At 43.8% G+C, this 25,098-nt stretch overlaps 1 protein-coding gene across 1 annotated transcript; it reads left to right on the plus strand.

Annotated features, from left to right (window-relative positions):
- Positions 1 to 10,485: 10,485 nt before the first annotated feature.
- atp5mf (ATP synthase membrane subunit f) lies at positions 10,486 to 18,737 on the plus strand. The gene is made up of 4 exons (XM_045712500.1): positions 10,486 to 10,612; positions 15,954 to 16,061; positions 16,421 to 16,537; positions 18,586 to 18,737. Exons 1-4 carry the CDS (start codon positions 10,597 to 10,599, stop codon positions 18,612 to 18,614), a joined length of 270 nt encoding a protein of 89 aa, XP_045568456.1. The 5' UTR covers positions 10,486 to 10,596; the 3' UTR covers positions 18,615 to 18,737.
- Positions 18,738 to 25,098: the final 6,361 nt, after the last annotated feature.

The following is a 25,098-nucleotide window of genomic DNA, read 5'->3' on the forward strand; positions in this document are numbered from 1 at the left end:
CCACTTAGATACTAGTCATGCTGGTGTAGTCTATAGCTGAGCTGGTTAAACTGTAGTAGGGTCCACATAGATACTAGTCATGCTGGTGTAGTCTATAGCTGAGCTGGTTAAACTGTAGTAGGGTCCACATAGATACTAGTCATGCTGGTGTAGTCTATAGCTGAGCTGGTTAAACTGTAGTAGGGTCCACATAGATACTAGTCATGCTGGTGTAGTCTATAGCTGAGCTGGTTAAACTGTAGTAGGGTCAACATAGATACTAGTGATGCTGGTGTAGTCTATAGCTGAGCTGGTTAAACTGTAGTAGGGTACACATAGATACTAGTCATGCTGGTGTAGTCTATAGCTGAGCTGGTTAAACTGTAGTTGGGTCCACATAGATACTAGTCATGCTGGTGTAGTCTATAGCTGAGCTGGTTAAACTGTAGTAGGGTCCACATAGATACTAGTCATGATGGTGTAGTCTATAGCTGAGCTGGTTAAACTGTAGTTGGGTCCACATAGATACTAGTCATGCTGGTGTAGTCTATAGCTGAGCTGGTTAAACTGTAGTAGGGTCCACATAGATACTAGTCATGCTGGTGTAGTCTATAGCTGAGCTGGTTAAACTGTAGTAGGGTCCACATAGATACTAGTCATGCTGGTGTAGTCTATAGCTGAGCAGGTTAAACTGTAGTAGGGTCCACATAGATACTAGTCATGCTGGTGTAGTCTATAGCTGAGCTGGTTAAACTGTAGTAGGGTCCACATAGATACTAGTCATGCTGGTGTAGTCTATAGCTGAGCTGGTTAAACTGTAGTAGGGTCCACATAGATACTAGTCACGCTGGTGTAGTCTATAGCTGAGCTGGTTAAACTGTAGTAGGGTCCACATAGATACTAGTCACGCTGGTGTAGTCTATAGCTGAGCTGGTTAAACTGTAGTAGGGTCCACATAGATACTAGTCACGCTGGTGTAGTCTATAGCTGAGCTGGTTAAACTGTAGTAGGGTCCACATAGATACTAGTCATGCTGGTGTAGTCTATAGCTGAGCTGGTTAAACTGTAGTAGGGTCCACATAGATACTAGTCATGCTGGTGTAGTCTATAGCTGAGCTGGTTAAACTGTAGTAGGGTCCACATAGATACTAGTCACGCTGGTGTAGTCTATAGCTGAGCTGGTTAAACTGTAGTTGGGTCCACATAGATACTAGTCATGCTGGTGTAGTCTATAGCTGAGCTGGTTAAACTGTAGTAGGGTCCACATAGATGCTAGTCATGCTGGTGTAGTCTATAGCTGAGCTGGTTAAACTGTAGTAGGGTCCACATAGATACTAGTCATGCTGGTGTAGTCTATAGCTGAGCTGGTTAAACTGTAGTAGGGTCCACATAGATACTAGTCATGCTGGTGTAGTCTATAGCTGAGCTGGTTAAACTGTAGTAGGGTCCACATAGATACTAGTCATGCTGGTGTAGTCTATAGCTGAGCTGGTTAAACTGTAGTAGGGTCCACATAGATACTAGTCATGCTGGTGTAGTCTATAGCTGAGCTGGTTAAACTGTAGTAGGGTCCACATAGATACTAGTCATGCTGGTGTAGTCTATAGCTGAGCTGGTTAAACTGTAGTAGGGTACACATAGATACTAGTCATGCTGGTGTAGTCTATAGCTGAGCTGGTTAAACTGTAGTAGGGTCCACATAGATACTAGTCCTGCTGGTGTAGTCTATAGCTGAGCTGGTTAAACTGTAGTAGGGTCCACATAGATACTAGTCACGCTGGTGTAGTCTATAGCTGAGCTGGTTAAACTGTAGTAGGGTCCACATAGATACTAGTCACGCTGGTGTAGTCTATAGCTGAGCTGGTTAAACTGTAGTAGGGTCCACATAGATACTAGTCACGCTGGTGTAGTCTATAGCTGAGCTGGTTAAACTGTAGTAGGGTCCACATAGATACTAGTCACGCTGGTGTAGTCTATAGCTGAGCTGGTTAAACTGTAGTAGGGTCCACATAGATACTAGTCACGCTGGTGTAGTCTATAGCTGAGCTGGTTAAACTGTAGTAGGGTCCACATAGATACTAGTCATGCTGGTGTAGTCTATAGCTGAGCTGGTTAAACTGTAGTAGGGTCCACATAGATACTAGTCATGCTGGTGTAGTCTATAGCTGAGCTGGTTAAACTGTAGTAGGGTCCGCATAGATACTAGTCATGCTGGTGTAGTCTATAGCTGAGCTGGTTAAACTGTAGTAGGGTCCACATAGATACTAGTCATGCTGGTGTAGTCTATAGCTGAGCTGGTTAAACTGTAGTAGGGTCCACATAGATACTAGTCATGCTGGTGTAGTCTATAGCTGAGCTGGTTAAACTGTAGTAGGGTCCACATAGATACTAGTCATGCTGGTGTAGTCTATAGCTGAGCTGGTTAAACTGTAGTAGGGTCCACATAGATACTAGTCATGCTGGTGTAGTCTATAGCTGAGCTGGTTAAACTGTAGTAGGGTCCACATAGATACTAGTCATGCTGGTGTAGTCTATAGCTGAGCTGGTTAAACTGTAGTAGGGTCCACATAGATACTAGTCATGCTGGTGTAGTCTATAGCTGAGCTGGTTAAACTGTAGTAGGGTCCACATAGATACTAGTCATGCTGGTGTAGTCTATAGCTGAGCTGGTTAAACTGTAGTAGGGTCCACATAGATACTAGTCATGCTGGTGTAGTCTATAGCTGAGCTGGTTAAACTGTAGTAGGGTCCACATAGATACTAGTCATGCTGGTGTAGTCTATAGCTGAGCTGGTTAAACTGTAGTAGGGTCCACATAGATACTAGTCATGCTGGTGTAGTCTATAGCTGAGCTGGTTAAACTGTAGTAGGGTCCACATAGATACTAGTCATGCTGGTGTAGTCTATAGCTGAGCTGGTTAAACTGTAGTAGGGTCCACATAGATACTAGTCATGCTGGTGTAGTCTATAGCTGAGCTGGTTAAACTGTAGTAGGGTCCACATAGATACTAGTCATGCTGGTGTAGTCTATAGCTGAGCTGGTTAAACTGTAGTAGGGTCCACATAGATACTAGTCATGCTGGTGTAGTCTATAGCTGAGCTGGTTAAACTGTAGTAGGGTCCACATAGATACTAGTCATGCTGGTGTAGTCTATAGCTGAGCTGGTTAAACTGTAGTAGGGTCCACATAGATACTAGTCATGCTGGTGTAGTCTATAGCTGAGCTGGTTAAACTGTAGTAGGGTCCACATAGATACTAGTCATGCTGGTGTAGTCTATAGCTGAGCTGGTTAAACTGTAGTAGGGTCCACATAGATACTAGTCATGCTGGTGTAGTCTATAGCTGAGCTGGTTAAACTGTAGTAGGGTCCACATAGTTACTAGTCATGCTGGTGTAGTCTATAGCTGAGCTGGTTAAACTGTAGTAGGGTCCACATAGATACTAGTCATGCTGGTGTAGTCTATAGCTGAGCTGGTTAAACTGTAGTAGGATCCACATGGATACTAGTCATGCTGGTGTAGTCTATAGCTGAGCTGGTTAAACTGTAGTAGGGTCCACATAGATACTAGTCATGCTGGTGTAGTCTATAGCTGAGCTGGTTAAACTGTAGTAGGGTCCACATAGATACTAGTCATGCTGGTGTAGTCTATAGCTGAGCTGGTTAAACTGTAGTAGGGTCCACATAGATACTAGTCATGCTGGTGTAGTCTATAGCTGAGCTGGTTAAACTGTAGTAGGGTCCGCATAGATACTAGTCATGCTGGTGTAGTCTATAGCTGAGCTGGTTAAACTGTAGTAGGGTCCACATAGATACTAGTCATGCTGGTGTAGTCTATAGCTGAGCTGGTTAAACTGTAGTAGGGTCCACATAGATACTAGTCATGCTGGTGTAGTCTATAGCTGAGCTGGTTAAACTGTAGTAGGATCCACATAGATACTAGTCATGCTGGTGTAGTCTATATCTGAGCTGGTTAAACTGTAGTAGGGTCCACATAGATACTAGTCCTGCTGGTGTAGTCTATAGCTGAGCTGGTTAAACTGTAGTAGGGTCCACATAGATACTAGTCATGCTGGTGTAGTCTATAGCTGAGCTGGTTAAACTGTAGTAGGGTCCACATAGATACTAGTCATGCTGGTGTAGTCTATAGCTGAGCTGGTTAAACTGTAGTAGGGTCCACATAGATACTAGTCATGCTGGTGTAGTCTATAGCTGAGCTGGTTAAACTGTAGTAGGGTCCACATAGATACTAGTCATGCTGGTGTAGTCTATAGCTGAGCTGGTTAAACTGTAGTAGGGTCCACATAGATACTAGTCATGCTGGTGTAGTCTATAGCTGAGCTGGTTAAACTGTAGTAGGGTCCACATAGATACTAGTCATGCTGGTGTAGTCTATAGCTGAGCTGGTTAAACTGTAGTAGGGTCCACATAGATACTAGTCATGCTGGTGTAGTCTATAGCTGAGCTGGTTAAACTGTAGTAGGGTCCACATAGATACTAGTCATGCTGGTGTAGTCTATAGCTGAGCTGGTTAAACTGTAGTAGGGTCCACATAGATACTAGTCATGCTGGTGTAGTCTATAGCTGAGCTGGTTAAACTGTAGTAGGGTCCACATAGATACTAGTCATGCTGGTGTAGTCTATAGCTGAGCTGGTTAAACTGTAGTAGGGTCCACATAGTTACTAGTCATGCTGGTGTAGTCTATAGCTGAGCTGGTTAAACTGTAGTAGGGTCCACATAGATACTAGTCATGCTGGTGTAGTCTATAGCTGAGCTGGTTAAACTGTAGTAGGATCCACATGGATACTAGTCATGCTGGTGTAGTCTATAGCTGAGCTGGTTAAACTGTAGTAGGGTCCACATAGATACTAGTCATGCTGGTGTAGTCTATAGCTGAGCTGGTTAAACTGTAGTAGGGTCCACATAGATACTAGTCATGCTGGTGTAGTCTATAGCTGAGCTGGTTAAACTGTAGTAGGGTCCGCATAGATACTAGTCATGCTGGTGTAGTCTATAGCTGAGCTGGTTAAACTGTAGTAGGGTCCGCATAGATACTAGTCATGCTGGTGTAGTCTATAGCTGAGCTGGTTAAACTGTAGTAGGGTCCACATAGATACTAGTCATGCTGGTGTAGTCTATAGCTGAGCTGGTTAAACTGTAGTAGGGTCCACATAGATACTAGTCATGCTGGTGTAGTCTATAGCTGAGCTGGTTAAACTGTAGTAGGATCCACATAGATACTAGTCATGCTGGTGTAGTCTATATCTGAGCTGGTTAAACTGTAGTAGGGTCCACATAGATACTAGTCCTGCTGGTGTAGTCTATAGCTGAGCTGGTTAAACTGTAGTAGGGTCCACATAGATACTAGTCATGCTGGTGTAGTCTATAGCTGAGCTGGTTAAACTGTAGTAGGGTCCACATAGATACTAGTCACGCTGGTGTAGTCTATAGCTGAGCTGGTTAAACTGTAGTAGGGTCCACATAGATACTAGTCATGCTGGTGTAGTCTATAGCTGAGCTGGTTAAACTGTAGTAGGGTCCACATAGATACTAGTCATGCTGGTGTAGTCTATAGCTGAGCTGGTTAAACTGTAGTAGGGTCCACATAGATACTAGTCATGCTGGTGTAGTCTATAGCTGAGCTGGTTAAACTGTAGTAGGGTCCACATAGATACTAGTCATGCTGGTGTAGTCTATAGCTGAGCTGGTTAAACTGTAGTAGGGTCCACATAGATACTAGTCATGCTGGTGTAGTCTATAGCTGAGCTGGTTAAACTGTAGTAGGGTCCGCATAGATACTAGTCATGCTGGTGTAGTCTATAGCTGAGCTGGTTAAACTGTAGTAGGGTCCACATAGATACTAGTCATGCTGGTGTAGTCTATAGCTGAGCTGGTTAAACTGTAGTAGGGTCCACATAGATACTAGTCATGCTGGTGTAGTCTATAGCTGAGCTGGTTAAACTGTAGTAGGGTCCACATAGATACTAGTCATGCTGGTGTAGTCTATAGCTGAGCTGGTTAAACTGTAGTAGGGTCCACATAGATACTAGTCATGCTGGTGTAGTCTATAGCTGAGCTGGTTAAACTGTAGTAGGGTCCACATAGATACTAGTCATGCTGGTGTAGTCTATAGCTGAGCTGGTTAAACTGTAGTAGGGTCCACATAGATACTAGTCATGCTGGTGTAGTCTATAGCTGAGCTGGTTAAACTGTAGTAGGGTCCACATAGATACTAGTCATGCTGGTGTAGTCTATAGCTGAGCTGGTTAAACTGTAGTAGGGTCCACATAGATACTAGTCATGCTGGTGTAGTCTATAGCTGAGCTGGTTAAACTGTAGTAGGGTCCACATAGATACTAGTCATGCTGGTGTAGTCTATAGCTGAGCTGGTTAAACTGTAGTAGGGTCCACATAGATACTAGTCATGCTGGTGTAGTCTATAGCTGAGCTGGTTAAACTGTAGTAGGGTCCACATAGATACTAGTCATGCTGGTGTAGTCTATAGCTGAGCTGGTTAAACTGTAGTAGGGTCCACATAGATACTAGTCATGCTGGTGTAGTCTATAGCTGAGCTGGTTAAACTGTAGTAGGGTCCACATAGATACTAGTCATGCTGGTGTAGTCTATAGCTGAGCTGGTTAAACTGTAGTAGGGTCCACATAGATACTAGTCACGCTGGTGTAGTCTATAGCTGAGCTGGTTAAACTGTAGTAGGGTCCACATAGATACTAGTCATGCTGGTGTAGTCTATAGCTGAGCTGGTTAAACTGTAGTAGGGTCAGCATAGATACTAGTCACGCTGGTGTAGTCTATAGCTGAGCTGGTTAAACTGTAGTAGGGTCCACATAGATACTAGTCATGCTGGTGTAGTCTATAGCTGAGCTGGTTAAACTGTAGTAGGGTCCACATAGTTACTAGTCATGCTGGTGTAGTCTATAGCTGAGCTGGTTAAACTGTAGTAGGGTCCACATAGATACTAGTCATGCTGGTGTAGTCTATAGCTGAGCTGGTTAAACTGTAGTAGGGTCCACATAGATACTAGTCATGCTGGTGTAGTCTATAGCTGAGCTGGTTAAACTGTAGTAGGGTCCACATAGATACTAGTCATGCTGGTGTAGTCTATAGCTGAGCTGGTTAAACTGTAGTAGGGTCCACATAGATACTAGTCATGCTGGTGTAGTCTATAGCTGAGCTGGTTAAACTGTAGTAGGGTCCACATAGATACTAGTCATGCTGGTGTAGTCTATAGCTGAGCTGGTTAAACTGTAGTAGGGTCCACATAGATACTAGTCATGCTGGTGTAGTCTATAGCTGAGCTGGTTAAACTGTAGTAGGGTCCACATAGATACTAGTCATGCTGGTGTAGTCTATAGCTGAGCTGGTTAAACTGTAGTAGGGTCCACATAGATACTAGTGATGCTGGTGTAGTTTATAGCTGAGCTGGTTAAACTGTAGTAGGGTCCACATAGATACTAGTCATGCTGGTGTAGTCTATAGCTGAGCTGGTTAAACTGTAGTAGGGTCCACATAGATACTAGTCATGCTGGTGTAGTCTATAGCTGAGCTGGTTAAACTGTAGTAGGGTCCACATAGATACTAGTCATGCTGGTGTAGTCTATAGCTGAGCTGGTTAAACTGTAGTAGGGTCCACATAGATACTAGTCATGCTGGTGTAGTCTATAGCTGAGCTGGTTAAACTGTAGTAGGGTCCACATAGATACTAGTCATGCTGGTGTAGTCTATAGCTGAGCTGGTTAAACTGTAGTAGGGTCCACATAGATACTAGTCATGCTGGTGTAGTCTATAGCTGAGCTGGTTAAACTGTAGTAGGGTCCACATAGATACTAGTCATGCTGGTGGTGATGGTCCCCAGATGTGATGATTTATTCTGCTCTGTTTTATGTACAATCCTTATTTTCTGACTGATTTGAATTTGAAGAGATTTAAGGTTTTCATATTTGATAAAATCCAATGTCCATTTCCATGAATCATGATGTCTGGTGTTGATGTAACAACAGGTGGTCTTTTTAATCCACTATCCAGAGTCAGGAACAGATGAGGTTAGGTCTGCTACTGTTCAGTGATTAAATATATATACTTCTGTGAATATATGAACCATTTGCATCCAAAAATAAACTGCTCACATTCTGGAGATAAACTTTGTAAGGACTGTGTGTGTTTTTGTGTAAATAGTTTCTGAAAAAAGTGTGTCCAGCTCAAACGCTGATTGTTGTTGTAAATGAGGGTTCTAAATGAGGGTTCTAAATGAGGGTTCTAAATGAGGGTTCTAAACGAGGGTTCTAAACGAGGGTTCTAAACGAGGGTTCTAAAGGAGCGTTCTAAATGAGGGTTCTAAATGTGTGTTCTAAATTGAGAGGTAGCCTGACTGCCATTAGGTACCGAGATGAGATCCTCAGACCCCTTGTGAGACCATATGCTGGTGCGGTTGGCCCTGGGTTCCTCCTAATGCAAGACAATGCTAGACCTCATGTGGCTGGAGTGTGTCAGCAGTTCCTGCAAGAGGAAGGCATTGATGCTATGGACTGGCCCGCCCGTTCCCCAGACCTGAATCCAATTGAGCACATCTGGGACATCATGTCTCGCTCCATCCACCAACGCCACGTTGCACCACAGACTGTCCAGGAGTTGGCGGATGCTTTAGTCCAGGTCTGGGAGGAGATCCCTCAGGAGACCATCCGCCACCTCATCAGGAGCATGCCCAGGCGTTGTAGGGAGGTCATTCAGGCACGTGGAGGCCACACACACTACTGAGCCTCATTTTGACTTGTTTTAAGGACATTACATCAAAGTTGGATCAGCCTGTAGTGTGGTTTTCCACTTTAATTTTGAGTGTGACTCCAAATCCATACCTCCATGGGTTGATAAATTGGATTTCCATTGATTATTTTTGTGTGATTTTGTTGTCAGCACATTCATCTATGTAAAGAAAAAAGTATTTAATAAGATTATTTATTTCATTCAGATCTAGGATGTGTTGGTTAAGTGTTCCCTTTATTTTTTTGAGCAGTATAAATACTACTTTATTCATCTCAATACCAGTACAATATAAATACTACTTTATTTATCTCAATACCAGTAGCCCACCAAGTACAATATAAATACTACTTTATTCATCTCAATGCCAGTACAATATAAATACTACTTTATTTATCTCAATACCAGTACAATATAAATACTACTTTATTCATCTCAATGCCAGTACAATATAAATACTACTTTATTCATCTCAATGCCAGTACAATATAAATACTACTTTATTCATCTCAATACCAGTACAATATAAATACTACTTTATTTATCTCAATACCAGTAGCCCACCAAGTACAATATAAATACTACTTTATTCATCTCAATGCCAGTACAATATTAATACTACTTTATTCATCTCAATAACAGAACAATATAAATACTACTTTATTCATCTCAATAACAGAACAATATAAATACTACTTTATTTATCTCAATACCAGTAGCCCACCAAGTACAATATAAATACCGATTGTAAATATGGTATTGGAACTGACCCCGTATAAATACTGAACAAAAATATTAAATGCAACATGCTACAATTTCAAAGATTTTACTGAGTTACAGTTCATAGAAGGAAATCAGTCATTTAAATAAATAAATTAGGCCCTAATCTATGGATTAGACATGACTGGGAATACAGATATGCATCTGTTGGTCACAGATACCGTTAAAAGTTAGGGTTGTGGATCAGAACCAGTCAGTATCTGGTGTGACCACCATTTGCCTCATGCAGCGCGACACGTCTCCTTCACATAGAGTTGATCAGGCTGCTGATTGTGGCCTGTGGAATGTTGTCCGACTTCCTCTTCAATGGCTGTGCGAAGTTGCTGGATATTGGCGAGAACTGGAAACACGCTGTCGTACACGTCTATCCAGAGCATCCCAAACATGCTCAATGAGTGACATGTCTGGTGAAGTACGCAGGCCATGGAAGAACTGGGACATTTTCAGCTTCCAGGAATTGTGTACAGATCCTTGTTGACATTATCGTGCTGAAACATGAGGTGATGGAGGAGGAAGAACGGCACGACAACGGGGCCCCAGGATCTCGTCACGGTATCTCTGTGCATTCAAATTGCCATTGATAAAATGCAATTGTGTTCGTTGTCCGTATCTTACCGTACGCAGCAGGTTAGGAGAAAAAAACGTATCAGGTTGTGATAATTAAGTTAAGGTTAGGAAAATGGTTAGGGTTAGCTAAAATGCCCCCCCCAAAAAATATTATATATACTTTTATGTTTCCACACCTCACAAGCTACGGACAACATGGAAAGCGGTAATATGTCTAGATGGGATACAGCTTTTGTCAAATTGACATCTAAGTATATTATATTTTTTTTGGTGTATTTTAGTTAAACTTAACCATTTTCCTAACCTTAACCTAATTATCATAACCTTTTTCTCCTAACCTGCTACGTACGTTCTCCTAAACTTACTACGAAAAGTTATTTTTTTTTGGTTTGTTGACAAAAGCTGTATCCCATCTAGACTCAAAATCACAGTCCTCCCACAATCCTCTCCTTCCATTTTTAATCCCGACATCCACTGCGGTCTCCACCGGACAAGATGGCGGACAGAATAGGTACGTCGGTTGTCTGTAAAAAAAATAAAAATAAACGTTGACAGGTTTTAATTTATTTTTTAATTAATCAAACTGACATATTTTCACTTCAGCATTTACATACGAAACATTGTATTTTATTACATTTTTTTAAAAAAAGCCAGTTAATAATGTTTCTATGTTGTGTTTTGGTTGTGGTTACGAGTCAAGTCAAGGACTTTACTGTCATGGTCATTAAAACGGACAAAATACAACTTTAAAAACAGCTTGGGTATATTACAAGGAGGAGAATAAGCGAAAAAAAACAAATAGAAATATATATATATTCCCTGACAGTTTCTCTAAAGGGTTGTAAAAATATTCAACTAATTTTACAGCGTTTTGCGTCCAGACGATATGCTAGGTGGCTGTTTCAGTATGATATATTGGATAAAGTAATAAAGACAGACACCAATGTCTAGTTCAATAGCCTTGTTCATGCATTGTACAAATCCCTACACGCGGAGTCCGGGGAACAGTCCGGCTAGTCGATTACCTATCAACTAGACTCCGTAACATCATCCTTTTCAATAGAAAGTGCAAACATAACAGCATAACATTAAATTCTTAACAATCAAGTCATAACAATTAAGAACGCATGACATTTTCTTTTTACTTCAGTTGTCATCTTCCTTTCTTTTTAAATTTTCTTTTTTCTTTATTTTCTTTTCTTTTATTTATTTTTATTTTTTAAATGTTTATTTTTATAAACAGGAGGACAAGTTAACACAGTCTCTTGCTTACAGAGTAAGCCTGTCCGGTGGCTTGCACAGCCGACCCACCCGTGAGTAAGTATTGGCTCTGACAGGGGTAGGATTAGGGCCACGAGCTGGAGAGCTTGGTGGGGTAGAAGCCTCACCTTCAGTTGGCTCATGTCTCAATTCTGCACCTCTTACCCTTAGGCCTGGACTGTGATCCATCTCATCTAGGTGAGTGTATGGCGTGTTCTGGTTTGTCCGCTCTGCTATGCGCAGATCCACCCGATTGCGACGATAGAGGGAGCCACCAACATCCACCAGGTAAGAGCGTGGTGCAACTCTCTGTAGGCACGTGCCCAGCCTCCAAAGTCCTGTGTGGTCTCCCGGCAGCGGTTTCATCCTTATCGTTTCACCCACCTCCAGTTCTGGTAGGTCTCGAGCAGTCCGGTCGTAGAAGCACTTAGCGAGCTGCTTTCTGCGACGCAGTTTGTCCGTGACGCCAACCATGACGCAGGGCTCAAGTAGCTTGTTAGCTACGGGGATGGTAGTCTTCAGACGTCTGGACAGAAGGCGTTGTGCTGGGCTGCTGTCCATGTTTTCGTGGGTGTGTTCCTCCACTGTAAGATCGCTTTCCATGGGTCGTTGCTGTCGCGGCGGCCCTGCTTAACAGGTTTTTTGCAATCTTGACAGCTGACTCTGCCTTGCCATTTGCTTTTGGGTGTCTTGGAGAGGAGGTTACATGGTCAAACTCCCATTCTGAGGCGAAACGCTTGAACTGTGCAGTGAATTGTGGGCCATTGTCCGTGATTACCTTGTCAGGCTGACCTTGCCTGGCAAACTGCGCCTTGCAGCGCTTTATGACCGTCTCTGCAGACAAGTCAGGGAGCAGTTCAATTTCCCAAAAGTCAGAGTAGTGATCCACAATGAGAAGATAGTCCTTTTGTCTGTGGCTGAATAAGTCCATGCTGACGATTTGCCAGGCCCTTGTGGGCAGTTCGTGTGACATCATGGTTTCCTTTTGCTGTTCATGAGCGTACTCGTTGCACGTGGTACAGTTGCTGACAAAGTCTTTAATTTCTGCTTGCATGTTTGGCCAGTATAATGTTTCACGAGCCTGGCGGTAGCATGCGTCACCTCCAACGTGACTGGAGTGTATGCGGGTAAGCATCTCTGGACGTAGTGATTTGGGAATAATGACCTTCTGACCTCTGAACAAGACGCCATTTTGCACGCTGATCTCATCTCGAAAGGTCCAGTATTCTCTCACTGTGAAAGGTGTCTCCTCTTTCAGGTATGGCCAACCTGCGAGAGCCATGGACTTCAGTGATTGTAGGTGTTCGTCCTTGTCAGTGTGTTGCCTGATCTGGGCTAGGCGGTGATCTGTGACGTTTAAGTAGTCTGCCTGATTGATCTGTTGAACATCTTGTTGTTCCTGCTGTAGCGAACAGATGGCCTGCCGCTGATAGGCAGTGCCTCTGCCTGTACATTGTGCCGTTGCCCTGCTCAGTGTGTCGCTGATGTACATCTCTGGTCCTGGCTTGTAAATGACCTTCAGGCTGTAGTTTTGCAGAGTCAGGAGCATGCTTTGAAGCCTCTTGGGCGCGTTGAGGAGAGGTTTACTGAATATGGCAATGAGTGGTTTGTGGTCAGTTTCAGCGGTGACCAGCTCTCGACCATACAAGTAGTGATGGAATCGCTGGCAAGAGAAGACGATGCTGAGGCACTCTTTCTCAATTTGTGCATAGTTCTGTTCGGTGGGGGTGAGCGCTCTCGAGGCAAACGCAACGGGTTGGCCTTCCTGCATAAGGCAGCATCCAAGTCCCCTTTGACTGGAGTCACTCTGGATTGTGACAGGCTTCGTGACGTCGTAGTAGCGCAACACTGGCATGGATGAAGCCAGAGATTTCATCTCCTGCACCGCTGCCTCGTGCTTGGGTAGCCAGTGCCATGGTGTGTCTTTGTCCAGCAACCGGCGCAGAGGCTCACAGACTGCTGATAGGTGTGGCATGAACTTTGCAAGATAGTTTGCAAAACCGATGAGACGCTGTACTCCTTTTGCATCAGATGGGTTTGGCATGTCGAGGATCGCTCGGACCTTGTCTGGGTCCGGCTTCAGGCCTTTTGCCGAAAGAATGTGGCCATGGAAGTGGACGTCTTTCACCTTGAACTGTAGCTTCTTCAGGCCAAGACGAAGCTTAACTGTTCGACAGCGCTCCATCAGTGCCAGGAGCTTCACATCGTGGTCGCGTTCTGCTTCATCGTCTGTGTCACCACAGCCTACGATCAGGACATCATCAGCGATGGGTTCAATGCCCTTGAGCCCAGCCAGTAACTCGTGCTGCTTGCGTTGGTATACCTCAGGTGCCACTGAGACACCAAACGATTACACAACAAGCAACAACAATGTCAACTGGATTCCGGTGCTACATGCAACGTAATGAGCTACAAAGACAAAATCAATCTGGCACCTGACACACATCTATTGCCCAGCGATACTAGACTAAAGCTGTACTCAGGAGAGCTAATGAGCTCTATGGGCACCTTTGAGACCGAATGTGTTATTCGGGGACGCAAACACAAGCTGGAGTTTGAGATTGTGAAAACCAGTCAACATCCTCTCCTCTCAGGCTCTACATGCGAACGCCTGGGACTGATGCAGTTCACTGTACCAAATGACCTGCACATTGTGGATCATGTCCAGCATGGACCCCTGTCCAAAGAACAACTACTCAACAGATATGACGATGTATTCAACATGCCCGTTGAATCAGTGCCTGGTGAGGTACACTTTGAAGTGGATGAGAGCATCACTCCAGTCCAGTGTGCTCCTCGCAATGTGCCCATTGCAATGAAAGTGGCTGTGAAGGCCCAGCTGGACAAGTATGAGGCCGATGGCCACATGACATCTGTGACCGAACCAACTGACTGGATCAGCAATATGGTCATAGTGAAAAAACCAGAGAAGCTGAGGGTCTGCATCGACCCAAAGCATCTGAACCAAGCATTGAAACGATCCCACTTCTGACACCATGTTTCAGTATGATATATTGGATAAAGTAATAAAGACAGACACCAATGTCTAGTTCAATAGCCTTGTTCATGCATTGTACAAATCCCTACACGCGGAGTCCGGGGAACAGTCCGGCTAGTCGATTACCTATCAACTAGACTCCGTAACAGTGGCTAGGTATTTAGCCAGGTAAGTTAGTTAGCTATATGTCTGTATTTGATTTGATATAATGTGGAATAGGTTTTCTATTTTTTGTTTTCTCATTTCTTTGGGAATAACCTCTGGCTGTTATGTTTTATATGTTACTGTTAAAATAAAAAGTTAGCTAAGCTAAGCTAGTTAGCCTGCAGGACTAGCCTCTTGCAATGCAGTCGGAGTTAGAAACGTTTTGTAGCTTGTCGGCTAATGACAGGCTAACTGGTTATGACAAACAGCCTTGTCTCAACATAACTCCCGTGACTTTGAACTAGCTAACTTTAGCTAACTATCATATATTTCGATATGCTAGGTGGCTAGGTATGTAGCCATGTTAGTTAGCTAAGCTAGTTAGCCTGCAGGACTAGCCTCTTGCAATGCAGTCGGAGTTAGCAACGTTTTGTAGCTTGCCGGCTAATGACAGGCTAACTGTCTCAACGACCCAGACTCAACATAACTCCCGGGACTTTGAACTAGCTACCTATTAAACCTTTTAGTTAGCTTATCTAGAGAACACAGTTTGTCAGTTAACTTATTGCATCTTTGTGAATTATGAGAATTGTACACAACTGGCTCAGGTCTCTCTAGTGAAATGCTAACAAGACATAGCATTCATTGTTACGAAGTTATATGGTTACTATCTTCGGTGGTGTGTTTATTGTGTGAGAGGGACGGCAGGTTTGTGTGTGTGTGTGTGTGTGAAAGAGAGGGACGGCAGGTGTGTATTTATTGTGTGTGTATACCTGTGTCCTTAGTCCCTGTGGGTAAGAGAGATGGCAGGTGTGTATTTATTGTGTGTATACCAGGTGTGTATTTATTGTGTGTGTATACCTGTGTCCTTAGTTCCCGTGGGTAAGAGAGATGGCAGGTGTGTATTTATTGTGTGTATACCAGGTGTGTGTGTACCAGGTGTGTATTTATTGTGTGTATACCAGGTGTGTGTGTACCAGGTGTGTATTTATTGTGTGTATACCTGTGTCCTTAGTCCCTGTGGGTAAGAGAGATGGCAGGTGTGTATTTATTGTGTGTATACCAGGTGTGTGTGTACCAGGTGTGTATTTATTGTGTGTATACCAGGTGTGTGTGTACCAGGTGTGTATTTATTGTGTGTATACCAGGTGTGTGTGTACCAGGTGTGTATTTATTGTGTGTATACCAGGTGTGTGTATACCAGGTGTGTATTTATTGTGTGTATACCAGGTGTGTGTGTACCAGGTGTGTATTTATTGTGTGTATACCAGGTGTGTGTGTACCAGGTGTGTATTTATTGTGTGTGTATACCTGTGTCCTTAGTTCCCGTGGGTAAGAGAGATGGCAGGTGTGTATTTATTGTGTGTATACCAGGTGTGTATTTATTGTGTGTATACCAGGTGTGTGTGTACCAGGTGTGTATTTATTGTGTGTATACCTGTGTCCTTAGTCCCTGTGGGTGAGAAGCGGCTGATGGAGGTGAAGCTGTGTGAACTGGGCTCCTGGATGGGCAAGAGGGACTTCACTCCTAACGGACTCCTCGCCAGCATCCGCAATGGTTAGACTTCTGGGACAGTTATCACACACACACACACACCTAACGGACTCCTCGCCAGCATCCGCAATGGTTAGACTTCTGGGACAGTTATCACACACTCCTAACGGACTCCTCGCCAGCATCCGCAATGGTTAGACTTCTGGGACAGTTATCACACACACACACACTCCTAACGGACTCCTCGCCAGCATCCGCAATGGTTAGACTTCTGGGACAGTTATCACACACTCCTAACGGACTCCTCGCCAGCATCCGCAATGGTTAGACTTCTGGGACAGTTATCACACACACACACACACACACACACACACACACACACACACACACACAGAGTAACATGCTGTCTCTCCCCCCCCCAGGCCATGACAGATATTACAACAAGTACATCAACGTGAAGAAGGGAGGTATCGGAGGCGTGGCCATGCTGCTGGTTGGATACGTGGCCCTCAGTTACCTCTGGGAGTACGACCACCTCAGTGAGTACTAACCCTGGGGGAGTACGACCACCTCAGTGAGTACTAACCCTGGTGGGAGTACGACCACCTCAGTGAGTACTAACCCTGGTGGGAGTACGACCACCTCAGTGAGTACTAACCCTGGTGGGAGTACGACCACCTCAGTGAGTACTAACCCTGGTGGGAGTACGACCACCTCAGTGAGTACTAACCCTGGGGGAGTACGACCACCTCAGTGAGTACTAACCCTAACCCTGTGGGAGTACGACCACCTCAGTGAGTACTAACCCTGTGGGAGTACGACCACCTCAGTGAGTACTAACCCTGGGGGAGTACGACCACCTCAGTGAGTACTAACCCTGGGGGAGTACGACCACCTCAGTGAGTACTAACCCTGGGGAATACGACCACCTCAGTGAGTACTAACCCTGGGGGAGTACGACCACCTCAGTGAGTACTAACCCTGGGGGAGTACGACCACCTCAGTGAGTACTAACCCTGGGGGAGTACGACCACCTCAGTGAGTACTAACCCTGGGGGAGTACGACCACCTCAGTGAGTACTAACCCTGGGGGAGTACGACCACCTCAGTGAGTACTAACCCTGGGGGAGTACGACCACCTCAGTGAGTACTAACCCTGGGGGAGTACGACCACCTCAGTGAGTACTAACCCTGGGGGAGTACGACCACCTCAGTGAGTACTAACCCTGGGGGAGTACGACCACCTCAGTGAGTACTAACCCTAACCCTCTGGGAGTACGACCACCTCAGTGAGTACTAACCCTGGGGGAGTACGACCACCTCAGTGAGTACTAACCCTGGGGGAGTACGACCACCTCAGTGAGTACTAACCCTAACCCTGGGGGAGTACGACCACCTCAGTGAGTATTAACCCTGGTGGGAGTACGACCACCTCAGTGAGTACTAACCCTAACCCTGGGGGAGTACTAACCCTAACCCTGTGGGAGTACGACCACCTCAGTGAGTACTAGCCCTAACCCTGGGGGAGTACGACCACCTCAGTGAGTACTAACCCTAACCCTGGGGGAGTACGACCACCTCAGTGAGTACTAACCCTGGGGGAGTACGACCACCTCAGTGAGTACTAGCCCTAACCCTGTGGGAGTACGACCACCTCAGTGAGTACTAACCCTAACCCTGGGGGAGTACAGACACTGGGGGAGTACGACCACCTCAGTGAGTACTAACCCTAACCCTGGGGGAGTACAGACACTGTGGGAGTACAGACACTGGGGGAGTACGACCACCTCAGTGAGTACTAACCCTAACCCTGGGGGAGTACTAACCCTAACCCTGGGGGAGTACTAACCCTAACCCTGGGGGAGTACGACCACCTCAGTGAGTACTAACCCTGTGGGAGTACGACCACCTCAGTGAGTACTAACCCTGGGGGAGTACGACCACCTCAGTGAGTACTAACCCTAACCCTGTGGGAGTACGACCACCTCAGTGAGTACTAACCCTAACCCTGGGGGAGTACGACCACCTCAGTGAGTACTAACCCTAACCCTGTGGGAGTACAGACACTGTGGGAGTACAGACACTGTGGGAGTACGACCACCTCAGTGAGTACTAACCCTGGGGGAGTACGACCACCTCAGTGAGTACTAACCCTAACCCTGTGGGAGTACAGACACTGGGGGAGTACGACCACCTCAGTGAGTAGTACGACCACCTCAGTGAGTACTAACCCTGGGGGAGTACGACCACCTCAGTGAGTACTAACCCTAACCCTGGGGGAGTACGACCACCTCAGTGAGTACTAACCCTAACCCTGGGGGAGTACGACCACCTCAGTGAGTACTAACCCTAACCCTAACCCTGTGGGAGTACAGACACTGTGGGAGTACAGACACTGTGGGAGTACAGACACTGTGGGAGTACAATACCATTCACCTCAAAGCACTGTGAAGGACAATCTGATCTGACGTTAACCTCTCTCCCCCCTCGCTCTCTGTCCCCCCCTCGCTCTCTGTCCTTATTTCTTCATTCTCCCTCTCTCCTCCTCTCTCTCTCTCTCTCTCTCCCTCTCTTCTTCTCCTCTCAGAGCACGACCGCTGGAGGAAGTACCACTAAGCCCCTCCTCTCCTGACCCAGCAGGGCAGAGCCTGACCTCTGACCCCCTGGCTCCAGCTGTCTGTATTATACCACCGATGTGACCAAGAATAAAATATAACTACTTCTAATATTTACATTTGATCTGCTGTGTTTGGAGGTTCATTACAGTGTTTGGATGTTTTATTTGCTAGTTGATATGACTGTGGACATAAATTCATGTTTTGTTAAATGGGGAAACGTTACAGTGAACTCAAATCTAATTTTTATTTGTCACATACACGTGTTTAGCAGATGTTGGTGTCTAGCTCTAACAGTACAGTAATATCTAACAATGAACACATCTCTAAAATAAATGTATAAATATTTTGATGCTCAATGTCACAGTGACAGACTAAGATACAGTATATACATTTGATGAATAATGTATAATTTGTAAACATTAAAGTGGCCAGTGATTCCTAGTCTATGTATATATGGCAGCAGGCTCTAATGTGCTGGTGATGGCTGTTTATCAGTCTGATGGCCTGGAGATAGAAGCTGTTTAACAGTCTGATGGTCTGGAGATAGAAGCTGTTTACCAGTCTGATGGTCTGGAGATAGAAGCTGTTTATCAGTCTGATGGCCTGGAGATAGAAGCTGTTTACCAGTCTGATGGTCTGGAGATAGAAGCTGTTTACCAGTCTGATGGCCTGGAGATAGAAGCTGTTTATCAGTCTGATGGCCTGGAGATAGAAGCTGTTTATCAGTCTGATGGTCTGGAGATAGAAGCTGTTTATCAGTCTGATGGCCTGGAGATAGAAGCTGTTTACCAGTCTGATGGCCTGGAGATAGAAGCTGTTTAACAGTCTGACGGCCTGGAGATAGAAGCTGTTTATCAGTCTGATGGTCTGGAGATAGAAGCTGTTTAACAGTCTGATGGCCTGGAGATAGAAGCTGTTTAACAGTCTGATGGCCTGGAGATAGAAGCTGTTTAACAGTCTGATGGCCTGGAGATTGATAAACAGCTTCTGTCTGATGGCCTGGAGATAGAAGCTGTTTATCAGTCTGATGGCCTGGAGATAGAAGCTGTTTTTCAGTCTGATGGCCTGGAGATAGAAGCTGTTTAACAGTCTGATGGCCTGGAGATAGAAGCTGTTTATCAGTCTGATGGCCTGGAGATAGAAGCTGTTTATCAGTCTGATGGTCTGGAGATAGAAGCTGTTTATCAGTCTGATGGCCTGGAGATAGAAGCTGTTTATCAGTCTGATGGCCTGGAGATAGAAGCTGTTTATCAGTCTGATGGCCTGGAGATAGAAGCTGTTTTTCAGTCTGATGGCCTGGAGATAGAAGCTGTTTAACAGTCTGATGGCCTGGAGATAGAAGCTGTTTTTCAGTCTAATGGCCTGGAGATAGAAGCTGTTTATCAGTCTGATGGTCTGGAGATAGAAGCTGTTTTTCAGTCTGATGGCCTGGAGATAGAAGCTGTTTAACAGTCTGATGGTCTGGAGAGAGAAGCTGTCTGATAGCCTGGAGATAGAAGCTGTTTTTCAGTCTTTCAGTTCCAGCTTTGATGCACCTGTACTGACCTCACCTTCTGGATGATAGCAGGCTGAACAGGCAGTGGCTCGGGTAATAACAAAGAACAAATGTGTGTGTCTGAGGGGAAATTAACTTTCATACAGCCAAAAGGGGTGAGAAATTACACCCATATCAGTGGACAATTTGCACTAATGTAAATAAACATAGATGATGGAACATATTCCCTTTAGCTGACGTGATGAACCACTAAGGGGACATAAATATTTACCATCTAAACCATGTGTGACCTCTCACCTCTCTGGATGTAGAAGTGTTCTTCCTAACCAGTCCCTCAACAGCTCTCTGACTGAGCTCCACCCTCACTGGGTCTTCAGAGGAGAGGAAGGCTGAGTAGGGATGGAAGGATGAATGGATCAGTCAGTCAATAAAGTGTAGAGCTGCTGTCTATGCTGTCTGACTAAATCACTATTTTAGTAGTTCGTTAAAGTAAATAAGGCTTTATGACTGCTGAATACCAACTATCAATCACTTAGATCATGTATTTCTAGGTAGAGATACATCCTTGGGACGTCCCTAGCCCGTTGAAGTTGACATTTAAAATGGTTAAGGTAGGGGTTAAGGTTAGGGTTTAGGGTAGGGATGTCCCAAGGATCCCAGATAGCATTGACCATTGTGCATTCTTCTGTCTCTTTTACATAGCAGGTGATGGGTTCTGAACTTGAAAATATTAAATATCCTTATTATGTGAAATTGTATGAAACAATAATGTATGTTGATGCTAATATGATGTACAATATTCCATCATGTTTCTATCTGATAACAATAGAGTAATATATTTAATATGACAAATACAATTTTTTAATAGTATCACTAATTCATTTTAATTAACTTAATCATTATGATTCAACATCAGTTCACCGTCTCACCTCATACTGTATTGGAGCAGCAGCAGCTGACTGCCCAGTTCAACATCAGTTCACCGTCTCACCTCATACTGTATTGGAGCAGCAGCAGCTGACTGCCCAGTTCGACATCAGTTCACCGTCTCACCTCATACTGTATTGGAGCAGCAGCAGCTGACTGCCCAGTTCGACATCAGTTCACCGTCTCACCTCATACTGTATTGGAGCAGCAGCAGCTGACTGCCCAGTTCAACATCAGTTCACCGTCTCACCTCATACTGTATTGGAGCAGCAGCGGCTGACTGCCCAGTTCAACATCAGTTCACCGTCTCACCTCATACTGTATTGGAGCAGCAGCAGCTGACTGCCCAGTTCAACATCAGTTCACTGTCTCACCTCATACTGTATTGGAACAGCAGCAGCTGACTGCCCAGTTCAACATCAGTTCACCCTCTCACCTCATACTGTATTGGAGCAGCAGCAGCTGACTGCCCAGTTGAACGTCAGTTCACCATCTCACCTCAAACTGTATTGGAGCAGCAGCAGCTGACTTGACAGTTGATACTAATCATCATGTTTGAATCTGAGAGTAAATAGAGCCGACTACACTCTAAAAATGAAGGGTTCAACTGGAGTTGTTCTCAGATCCCCTAAGAACCGTAGGGTTCTTGGTCAATGAAAAACATCCCCAAAAGGTTCTTCAAAGAACTTGTTAGAAGGTGGGTTCATCGAGGAACCTCCGTTGTTGCTGGACTTCTTCCGGGAACTTCGCAATTACAACTGAAAACGATGGTGACAAGTTTGGATGCGACAACAGTTAAAAAGGTTAAGTTGGGTTGATGTTTGGCTCTGAATATGTCTCGAAATAATGTATTATAATAATATAACATACTAATAATGAATAACGAAGACAATGATAGTTTTCTGTGAATATATTCCATAACGTTACTATAGTTAATGAACGTAAATATTAGAAAGCCGGGTTTGACCGTCGGGGTTGTATGAGCTACAGTACAGTACCGTTAGCTAGCTAGCTAACGTTATGTCCTAACTAGGCACAACTAGGTTTGGATTATTTCCTCAACTATATTCTTTCCCATATATTGTATATCGTTTCCATAAAGCCAACATGGCTTTACACTCATTAACGTAAGTTTCCAATCTAGAGCAGTTCTCACTTTTGTGATAATGAACTAGCTAACGTTAGCTTTGTTAACTAACTAACTAACTTAGGACGGTGACCTGTCCAGACGAGATGTTACAACGAACTGAATCGTCAATGGAGGTCTTCCTCTTTATATAGCCTGCTACAGCATGCAATACTATTAACTCACAAAGGGGCATAACGTTATATGGACAATACTATCCCATTTTGGAAATGTTACATGTGCAATACTATCCCATTTTGGAAATGTTACATGTGCAATACTATCCCATTTTGAAACATTACATGAACAATACTATCCCATTTTGGAAACGTTACATGTACAATACTATCCCATTTTGGAAACGTTACATGTACAATACTATCCCATTTTGGAAACATTACATGGACAATACTATCCCATTTTGGAAACGTTACATGGACAATACTATCCCATTTTGGAAACGTTACATGGACAATACTATCCCATTTTGGAAACGTTACATGGACAATACTGTCCCATTTTGGAAACGTTACATGGACAATACTATCCCATTTTGGAAACGTTACATGTACAATACTATCCCATTTTGGAAACGTTACATGTCCGCCCCCTTGTGGAGGGAAATGAATATCTTAGATGGTAGCTGTAGATGGGATTCAAATGCATAATGGTATTAATACAGTGTCTAGACTACCTCTTTTGTATAAATGCCCTTCAGAATCCAAACACAGTATTGCCACGCAGTAAAATGTTGAGTAAAATCTTTCAAGTCAGCCTGTCACACAATGCTATTCTCAAACATAACTAATATTAATAATCAATTAATATTTTAACCTACAGGAATATTTTCATTTTTCACATTTCTATGTCAAGGTTAGTTCCTAGGATTTTGCAACTCATACATTTATATCTTTCAATACTTCTAAAATGGGGTACAGGTGTAAAATAATTACAGGTTTAAAACAATTACAGGTTTAAAATAATTCCAGGTGCACCTTACTAGCTTATACTATATCATAAACTGTCTTAAATAGTAAACAAAGATTCTAGTTTTCATCCAGTTCACACAGATAGCTGACTCAGCCCTGTTTACACCTCCAAGGTGCCCCCCACTTAGGAATACACACTCAGAGGCTTTTCTAAAAACTCCACTTTACGTGCTCACCACCAACAGAAAACAACTTCCATCCACTACAATGCTTCACCTTCACCAATATAAACATGGTGTCCACTGGCTGTCAACAATTAAAAACAATTAAAAAATAATAATTACCACGAGCTTCTAGAACTCTCGTCCCCTTGGAATGAACCCAAACAAAACTCATATCCAATACGGAAAACTAACTTCTTAATAATTTGTAGAAAACAGCTAGCTACATTTTGATTCCAGTGGGTCACCAACGTGGTAAGTGTAACACAACTCTTTTTTTGTTAGTCACTTTTTGTTAAATCTCATAAATAGTAACTCTTCCATTTCAGAGCCTGGATTTCCCCCCTGAGGCTAATATCCATATCATGTTGAAATCAATAGAACAGGGGACAAACGTTTAGGGTTCTACATTGTGACATCATTAAAATACTCCTTCTACAATGTTTAAACATTCTACATTGTGACATCATTAAAATACTCCTACTACAATGTTAAAACATTCTACATTGTGACATTAATTCATTGATTGAGGTATTTTATCAGATTATCTCTGGTCACACTGATCACAGCTGAGGTTTCTGTGTTATATGTGTTATATGGTGTGAAGTCCGCTTGTTAGACATAGTAAAACTCTTCCCACATTGAGCACAGCTATAAGATTTCTCTCCTGTGTGTGTTTTCTCTGGTGTGACATCAGGCTGGTTGACTGAGTAAAACTCTTCCCACATTGATTACAGCTAAAAGGCTTCTCTCCTGTGTGTGTTCTCTGGTGTTTAGTCAGACGACGAGACTCAGTAAAAAACTCTTCCCACATTGAGCACAGCTATAAGGTTTCTCTCCTGTGTGTGTTCTCCGGTGTTTAGTCAGACTGTTAGATGTAACAAAACTCTTCCCACATTCATCACAGCTATAAGATGTCTCTCCTGTGTGTGTTCTCTGGTGTTTAGTCAGACTGCTAGATTTAACATAACTCTTCCCACATTCATCACATCTATAAGGTTTCTCTCCTGTGTGTATTCTCTGGTGTGAAGTCAGAGAGCCAGATGTAGTAAAACTCTTCCCACATTGAGCACAGTTATAAGGTTTCTCTCCTGTGTGTGTTCTCTGGTGTGATATCAGGCTGGTTGATTGAGTAAAACTCTTCCCACATTGAGTACAGCTAAAAGGTTTCTCTCCTGTGTGTGTTCTCTGATGAATTTTAATGCCTGATGGGGAGGTGAATCTCTTCCCACAGTCAGAGCAGCAGTGAGTTCTCTTCCCTGTGGATCTCTGCAGGTGTTTATTGAGGTGTTCTAATGTGGAGAGACTCTTCTCTGCCTCTTCAGCATCAAGAGGTTGTTGAGGCTCCCCAGAGGATCCACGATAGTCACGTCTCTCTCCTGCGTGAACAACAAAGTCAGACAGATGATTAAAGGTCCACAAAATGAGCAAGAATAGTCATATTTTGTATTGTTTTCACATTAGTAGTAACATGATGATTGAGGGCGATGCACACACAATCTGATTGTAGAAACTCCTCCCTGCTAATGAGGAAACCGCTAGTTATGGATGTAGTATATCTGGTAATGACGAAACCACTAGTTATGGATGTAGTATATCTGGTAATGAGGAAACCACTAGTTATGGATGTAGTATATCTGGTAATGAGGAAACCACTAGTTATGGATGTAGTATATCTGCTAATGAGGAAACCACTAGTTATGGATGTAGTATATCTGCTAATGAGGAAACCACTAGTTATGGATGTAGTATATCTGGTAATGAGGAAACCACTAGTTATGGAT

This window comes from Salmo salar, unplaced genomic scaffold, assembly GCF_905237065.1.
Source record: "Salmo salar unplaced genomic scaffold, Ssal_v3.1, whole genome shotgun sequence".
NCBI classification, from domain to species: Eukaryota; Metazoa; Chordata; class Actinopteri; order Salmoniformes; family Salmonidae; genus Salmo; species Salmo salar.